The sequence below is a fragment of the Diorhabda carinulata genome, chromosome 6, assembly GCF_026250575.1.
Source record: "Diorhabda carinulata isolate Delta chromosome 6, icDioCari1.1, whole genome shotgun sequence".
Classification (NCBI taxonomy): Eukaryota; Metazoa; Arthropoda; class Insecta; order Coleoptera; family Chrysomelidae; genus Diorhabda; species Diorhabda carinulata.
The window spans coordinates 20,990,522-20,999,510 of NC_079465.1; the positions used below are offsets into that span (position 1 = coordinate 20,990,522).

The following is an 8,989-nucleotide window of genomic DNA, read 5'->3' on the forward strand; positions in this document are numbered from 1 at the left end:
GTGCTGATATTTAGTACAAAAGGCTGTAAAGTATTTTTGTATGAGACACAGAAGATGATTTAAGGGTGATTAGGTCACTAGAAGAATTGATAAATGAGTAAAGCTACTCACTATCATTCAGATGGACTGTAGAAGAATTTTACAAATTCAACGACGTCAACTGTGTTGTTTTTTAGTATAAAAGGCTGTAAAGTATTTTTGTATGAGACACATTGCTTTTTTTTAATTTTTTTTTCACACTGAAAGAAGTATCTAGGTCAACATCAAAATTTAATTTAATTATTAGCAGAGTTACTAAATAATTTCAATACAATAGTAGCCCCTGTCAATGTTACTCTTTTAAAAAAAATTTCCTGGTTAAGTTGTAGTGAATATTTTTTTTTGACCGAATTGAATAGACTTTAAGAGGTAGGCATTAATTTTATATCGTAATACTATCAAGATACGGCATCAAATAGGAAAAATTATAATACTACTAGAAAAATTAGATATTTGGCTTGTCACTCAAATGTCAACATTACTTAACCAAAAGCTACCACCTGAAATAGTTATTTTCCTAACAAGTGCGGAAAGTGATACTTTCCCGCACGCGAGTGCAGTTGTCCCGAACGGCGCGGAGCGGAGTTCGGGCAAGCGGTCAAGTACGGGAAAGACACTTTACGCATGAGTAAAGAACATTATTTTTTCTACGACCATATAATATACAAAAAAGTATACCAACCCATTTTTCAAAAATAATTTTATTCCAACAAACATAATAATATACAAAATTTTAACTAAAAACTACTAATTATTATAAATATTAATATTGAAAACACAATTTGTTGTATTCTGTAGACTAGTAAGAATTGCCGGCCCAGTGGAGTTATTTGGTTTCAACTGGAAGGTAGATGACGTCGGTGAGGATGGCATCGGTTGCAGGTCGCATAAAGATGACGATGACGGCAACAGTTTTAAGTCATTTGTAGAACAGAGAAACTTTTTACCATCGAATAGCGGGACCATAATGTATTAGATTTCAAAACCTTACTTAGGTCTGAAAAATACGCCAGAAATACTTCTTCCTTATAAGTTTTGCCCCCTTTCTCCTTATACCATGTAACAAAATGGTCGTATTTCTTCTTATACTTTAGTCTGGATTTGGCAGGTAACAGCTCGGAATTAGCTTCATTTGCAGCCTTCAAAATGGCTTCGGGAAGTTCTTCGTCGGATGAATCCATTAATATTATTCTATCGGATTCGGTTTAATGTGGTTTAATTTAGAAGAGGATCGTTCTTATTCGGTCACTTCCAAGACGTTTTGAACAACTTTGACGTTTTAGTAACAATTACACGCTTGGGTTGTCATAGCAACTGATATCAAACCCGGGTGGTTTGATAGTTGTTTCTCCTTTGAAGAATGTCACTTATCCGCACTAGTGCGGGAAAGTGACACTTTCAAAACTAAAATGCGTGCGGGAAAGTGGGTTAAAACGCACGGCCGTAGAAAAAAGAAATTTTGAGCGTTTTCTTTCGATACAAAAACGAAATAAACCTAAATATAAGAAACTCAGCTAATTGTAGAGGAAGCAGATAACCTTGACAAAAAGGAGCAACAACTAGGTACATACCTTGGACTAGAGCCCTACTGTGACCACATGAGATGCTATATCAATAACAAACTGAACAAATCGCTAAAGAATCAAATGGAGTCTTACTGGAGAAACCATAACCATATTAGCTAAGAAGTCTAAAGAACTTCTCGTGATGACCAGAAATGACATGAAACCGGTGGTCGGTCTTCCAACAGGTCACTGCTCTATCAAATACCACCTTAAGTGGGCATGGCAAAAGATGATAACTGCTAATAAAGCACTTTGGGCAAGGGTGGAGAAACCACGAGACGCTAAAATTCTATCGAGATTTGGAAAACCGAAGAAGCCGAAGGTCTCAACAATGAAACCGAAGATCTCAACAATGAAACCGAAAATCTCAACAATGAAACTGAAGATCTCAACAATGAAACCAAAGATCTCAACAATGAAAAAGAAGAAAACATTATTGTTGAGGAGGAAATTGATACAGATATTTTGTGATCTAGTATAACAATATAGACTTTATTTACTTTTTACAAAATGTTAAATTTTATTTTTGTAATAATTATTAGAGTCAAGATTTTTTATTAAAGATTTGTTTTACTAAGCCTATACGTGATTAAAGTGTTAAAAAAGTAGAAATTACAATTAGTATAGCTTTTATAGCTCAACCCCTTTGTAGCATAAACTTATTTTTGTTTCAAAACCCGCCAAATTCCAACAAGTCCAAATATTGATTTTCAATTTTTCTAAATATTTATTAAACAATTTTGGGGATCTCCATCATACATTGTCTCTGTTATAAAGTAAAAATTATTGATTTTTTGGTAAAAAAATTAATATTTTCTATTATTGATCTCTTGTTGACAGTTTTTTCGACTTTTCATCCCTTTTTCTTTTCTTCGAATATAAATTTTTAGCTGGTGGTAGCGATTGCTAAAATTAAGTTTAAAAATAAATAAATTTAACAAAACTTTACAGATCAAAATGACAGGATGCTCAGAAGTAAATAAATAAAAAAATCTGCATCCCAGGGGCCTTGAAGACCTATCCAACAGCAGCGTTGGGGGTCGTCCTAGACAGAACTCAACTGCACATTATCGTAGAATGACATGTCAATGCTTCTACTATCAGGAGTCCTGATTCAGAAAAGGAAGAATTATAAACTGAGCAGAATGAAAGACACATGTGGTAAAAATTCCTTTCCTATAACTTCGGACGAAGTTTCTAGCCATTTTCATAATTCAATTTGGACGGAAACTACAGGAATTCTCTTCAACTTTTTACTTCTCAGACCTTTTTATATATTTTTCGTGATGATTTATCTTGATTTTAGGTCTATATTCTAGGCAAACAACAGGTAAAAATTTGACATTTCGACCTACTAGAGTCTTTTCAAAATCTGTCAGTTAAACAGCAATAAGAGTGATAAATTAACAAATAATCAAGTCTAAAATGGTTAAGGAATATTTGAAATTAAATAAATAAATAAATTGTTGCTGGGAAAGGAAATTATTTTTTGGCAATTAGTTGATTGTATTGTCAGGCATGCATGTTGGTTGATTCAACTATAATATTTCATAATTTACCCTTTTTTATGTAACCTACCACGTATTTTACCACTATGTTTTTAAATATATAATCTTTAAAATTCATTATCCAGTGTTAACGAAAAAATCCTAAACAGAACATTTTAAAGTTTAAGTTCCCCTTGTAATTCAAGCACTTAGAAAGTTACCTAAAATATCACCTTGAGTAATGGTATTTAGGAAACTGAGAGAATTGCATTCAACTCCATTGTAAGCATCAGCTGGGTCCAAAGATTTGAGTAAATCTCTAACATGTCTAACATGTATTCTGGCCTCGCGCATTGTATAAGGTTCCTCTACAACTTTTATAACTGAGCCTTCTTTCAATCCCTCGATATTTTTCAGTTCAGCAAAATTGTCCAAGGTGTTCCCTTCTAGTTGAAGAGAAAAGCAAGTTCGGTGAGACGTATCTTCACGGTCCATTAATAGCTGATGAATTTCTTGAACTAGCTCCATACTTGAAACCTGTTTCAAATATAGTTTAAAATTAAAACATGAATTAAATATAATTAAAACAATTTTTTTAATGAAAAAAATAATTATCCTTAATGAATACTGACTAATGAGTTAATTTATAAACATATAAAAAAACAGCTATAGGAAAAATATATAATATATATATATATATATATATATATATATATATATATATATATATATATATATATATATATATATTATATATATATATAAACGGATTGGACATTTGTTTGAGTCTCTTCCTTCACATTATTTCGCAAATATTCCAGTACCCCTGTTTAAACGATCAGGTTTTTTCAATTTATGCACATTTTTATCTGTTTCAGAGTTCGAAAGACATCCCAACAATTCCTCGCCTAAACTGACTTTAAAATCTGTTCTACTATCATAAAAGTCTCCTAAGGTACTGCATTATCCTCACAGATAGATTACAACATTTTACAAGCTCCACTTTTTTTAAACCTGATGTATTTTGAACCAAGCATTAACACACTAACAAGCCAGAGCAACTTTTTAAATTTGAATTTAAAAAAATGTTTGTTTATATAGTGATATGTTTATAGTGGAAGTACCAGGATGTTCCTGATCTAATATTGCTGGTAAAATTTAAATTTGAACAAATGCAAATATTTTTGAAGTTCCTATGGATCACTAAACAAAGTTACGGAATTATTTGGTTGTGATGTGTTCCTGATACAATGGTATTGGTAGAACAAATAATATGAAAAAACTTAAAAGAAATAACTTCAGGAATAGATTGAAGAGCAAGAGAAGAATCCTGGAAAACCAGAAAATTTTTTTTTCAAATTAACAGCCTACTGTATGTATCAAGTTTTCCTATGAATATTTAGAAGATTTAATCAAAATTAGGAGAGGATTAAGTTTGAATGTCTGAAACTGAAAGCACTAGTTCCGCTACATCATCCTCATTGGGGCGTCTATATATCCCTTTATTGGGGTGAATTACTACCCTTGTTCTTTTGTTATAGTTTTTTGTTGGTCATAGCTTTCTTCTTTTTTTTTCTGTTTACTATTCCCAGGATTCTGGTATCTTCTTCAATTTGGTTTCTCCAGGATTTATGGGTCTACCTCTGCCTCTTGTCCATACCAATGTGTTATCCTCCTCACTATTTCTGTGGGTTTTCTTTTCATGATGTGCCTTGTCCAATTTAATCTTTGTGCTTATACAGGGTGTCCCACGATGAGTTAAAACTATCTGTTTATGGCAAAATACTTATAGTAAAATCATGAAAATTTCTACGTTTGGATTTTAGGATACTTCTTCCTTCTTGTATGGTAGGATTAACACCTGTTTCTTCTTCCATTTCAGTCTCCTGGATCCAGATTTTCACACCATCTCTTTCTCTGTCGACCAATACTTCTTCTGCCTGTTGGCGATTTATCCCTTGCGATACACACATTTTAGGATACTGTCTTTTTAACTAAAATATTTTCAAAGATGGTCAACTTCCGGTTCTACAGGATACCTTGTATATTAATACATTTTTGAAATCTACTTAAAATTTTAGTATACTTTTGTCTGAAAACGTTTTACGAAAAATGCATATTTTTTGAGTTATTAATTTTTTTGTAAAAAATTTGACCCTTGCAGACCTTTATAAATTATATTTTTCAAGAGGATACCTTTAAAGATATGAAAATGGTTTCTGTTCGGTTGCTTTTAGCAAGGTCACACGTATTTGATCTATGTTGAAAATTTTTTCATTTTATACATGGTGTGTATAAAAAGTGTTCAAAGTTTAACTCCATAATTATTAAATTTCTTTACTTTTTTTAATAGAACCAACCGGTTTTTTCTATTTTAATGCATTCAGAGGTAAAAAATAAGGCTTTCCTATACCTAAGCCTTACCGTTATCCAGATATTAAATGTTTTCTGTAAATTTTTAGAGATGCAGGTGTAGTTTAAATTTTATTTTACCCGTTGATACAAGCACTAAGAAATAAAAAAGTATTTTTCTTTATCTTGTCAAAATCTGTAAATAAAATCAAATCAAATTGTATTTACTAATCCCATTTCAACTTTTAGTCGTTTCCGAGATATTTGAGGTTTTGAATTATTATTGTATTTTTTAACAAGTTAATTAATTTGTTATGTATACTTTTAGTAGGCTATGTAATAAATGACACTTACTTAACAGTCATTGGTCAATTGTCGATGCTTTAGAAAATCGTTAAAAACGGCTCGTTCTCAATTTAAATACAGAAAACATTTAATATCTGGATAACAGTAAGGTTTAGGTATAGGAAAGTATACATGAAATTGCCTTATTTTTTACCTCTGAATGCATTAAAATAGAAAAAACCGGTTGGTTCTATTCAAAAAAGTAAAGAAATTTAATAATTATGAAGTTAAACTTTGAACACTTTTAATACACACCCTGTATAAAATGAAAAAATTTTCAACATAGATTCAAATACGTGTGACCTTGCTAAAAGCAACCGAATAGAAACCATTTTCATATCTTTAAAGGTATCCTTGTAAAAAAAAATAATTTATAAGGGTCTGCAAGGGTCAAATTTTTTACAAAAAAATTAATAAGTCAAAAAGTATGCATTTTTCAAAAAAAGTTTTTAGACAAAAGTATACAAAATTTTACGTAGATTTCAAAAATGTATTAATATACAGGGTGTTCTATTTAAAAAAACAAAGTTACAGTCGACTTTCGGTATAACCATCTTTGAAAATATTTTAGTTAAAAAGATTGTATCCAAATACCCAAAAGTAGAAATTTTCATGATTTTACTATAAGTATTTTACCATATACAGCTAGTTTTAACTAGTCGTGGGACACCCTATATATACCTTATAATTTCTCCTCCCAGTTCTTCTTTTATGTCTTTATTTTTCTTCAATCTTCTCTATCTATCTCCTGTAATAGGTGGTCCATGTATAGTTCTCACTATTTTTCTCTTGATTATCTTCAGGTCTTCTTCTTCCCTTTTATTTATGAAAGTTTTTTCCATGGCATATGCAATCACTGGTCTTATTAATGTTTTTTATATTTTTATTTTGTTGTTTTTATTAATATTACTCTTGAGTAACTTTTTATTTTTTCCAAATGATCAATATACTTTTTGTATTCTCTCCCTTATTCTTTCTTTAGATGTGTGTCCTATTATTATTCCTAGATAATCAATGATACAGTTTCAGATACATATTTCTGTATCCCTAGGTGGTCAATTTCTCTTTCGTCTTGTTTTGCTACCTTCATGTATTTGTTTTTTCCTGCTTCTGTTTCCAATTTTTTGATTGCATTTATTAATTCTTCTCTTGTATTAGCCAATATTATTACATTGTCTGCATAAGCTACTGCTTGTATTTGGTTCATTACAATATTTTTATTATTCAATTTTGTTTTTCTCATTACATTCATATTAAACACAGTTGGAGAGATTGAGTCGCCTTGTTTGACTCCTTTGTTTATTTTTATTTCTTCTGTTAGTATTTCCAGATGTTACTTTGACTTTCGTGTTTTGTAATATAACTTTTATCAATATATTCGATTTTCTGAGTACCTTTAGCGTTTCTAAAGGACTGCAAAAGTTCAACTGCACCCTTACTAACAGACAGTCTCAAAAAAGGGAAGGGAAGTGAAGAAAAACTGGACACTTTGCCTTGTAGAGAAACTGTTGGTACCATTATATATCTAATGATTTATAATACTACACATTGCATATTCTGTTAGGAAGCAAATTTTTTTCTGTATTGTTTTGATGAAATGGATCAAAGTACAAGCAACATAGGATACTACCCTTTCACTGAGTATTAATGCACCTTGAACTGTAAAAGAAGTTTAAGAAAAAGCTGCTAATTACTACATGCAATAAACTCAGATTATATACACCTCCACTGAAAGAGGAATTAAAAATAGTGATAAATGAAACAAAATTCAGTCTAGATCGAATAGATATAACTCCATCACTTATATTTCTTATTTTCATGAGTAATTTTCAATAGTGCTCAAAAATTTTTTAAATAAACAATTTGAACTTTTACTAAACCTATTTTACCTGTATATCAAATGGTTCTGCACCAGGACTAATAATCTTCACTGAAAACCCAACATCTTGTATAAATATAACTTCATCTTTATTTTTGCCTTCTGTATCATCTTTTTCTTTTTCTTCTTCATCTTTCACTAACTTATTTATTTCTTCTTTGGTTACTTTGGTTTCTAAATATGAATATTAATGTTAAATATCTGAATATTTATTTAGGGTAATTTATTTAATCAGCCATTTTTATAAAAAAAAATTCTAAATAGCTTCAGGAAAAACATTTCACAATATTTTGAGTTCACCTTCAACTGTTTATTGAAAAACTATTTATTATAAGGTATCACTAAAAATCAAAAATTTTTATCTAATATTAATGTTGATCAACGAGATTTACTTTAATAATTGGAATGATTTAAAACTCAACAATTATATAAAAACAAAAAGGCTGTAATAAACTAGCCGCCAATGCCATTTAAATTTTATATAAATGTGTAGTTACGTAACAAAATAATTCAAATTCACAGTATGAATATATATTCAGAATAAAAACACAAAATATACGAACCTTGTACATTTTCGTCAACTTTTTTATTCAACGATTCATCTTTGGATTCCAAAGCTTCCGTATCGAATTTCGCATCGTTTTCAGAAGCTCCTAAGGCCATTGTTGTTAAGTTCTTATAACAATCTATTAGCCTTGAATGCAATTTATTTTGTATAATATATCTTTGGCACAGTTATTTTTATACTCCTTAATTTTGAGATTTCAGGATGATTTCGACATTTCCTTAAGCACGTGCTTTGAAATTAACCCCCACTACACCACCATCCTTTAACCTTTGGAATATAAAAATCAAGATTTACCATAGACAAAAGATACAATAGTATAGTATTTTTGTAGGAAGCCAATCATGTGAATCGCGCATTTTATAAAAGTTCGATCCGTACTTTGTCTACAACTTTGTCGATATAATTATATATTAAATATAATTAAATTGAAACCAAATGTTGTAGGATTGTGGCGCTCAAACACCAAAGTATACCATTTTTAATATTTAGGCCTATGATAACGAAACGTACAATGTTCATTTTTGTTTATTTGGACTATGAAACGCTGCAATTAGGCTCCTAAGCATGAAGATGTTCCAAGTCTCTCTCGGTTGATAAATTTCCGCGAAAGGAATAACGACTAATAAATCTTTCCCTAACAATTTCCACCCAAATTTTTTGGGGGCGTCAGTATTGAAAATTGTGTCTTACTTGCACAAAATTTTTCTCGTCTAAAAATATTAAGGAAATTTGGATTCGCATCAAAGTGCATCAT

At 30.4% G+C, this 8,989-nt stretch overlaps 1 protein-coding gene across 2 annotated transcripts in view; it reads right to left on the minus strand.

Annotated features, from left to right (window-relative positions):
• Nucleotides 1-8,545, minus strand: part of LOC130894935 (clustered mitochondria protein homolog) — a 32,144-nt gene extending 23,599 nt beyond the window's left edge. Inside the window, exons 1-3 of one of the 2 annotated variants that reach the window (XM_057801981.1) lie at nucleotides 8,231-8,545; nucleotides 7,678-7,841; nucleotides 3,313-3,628 (exon numbers count right to left, since the gene is read on the minus strand). In XM_057801981.1, the coding sequence (XP_057657964.1) occupies nucleotides 3,313-3,628; nucleotides 7,678-7,841; nucleotides 8,231-8,330 (580 nt within the window). In that variant the 5' untranslated portion in view covers nucleotides 8,331-8,545. The remainder of the gene's footprint in view (nucleotides 1-3,312; nucleotides 3,629-7,677; nucleotides 7,842-8,230) is intronic. The other variant, XM_057801982.1, reaches the window with a different exon arrangement.
• Between the last annotated feature and the right edge of the window lie 444 nt (nucleotides 8,546-8,989).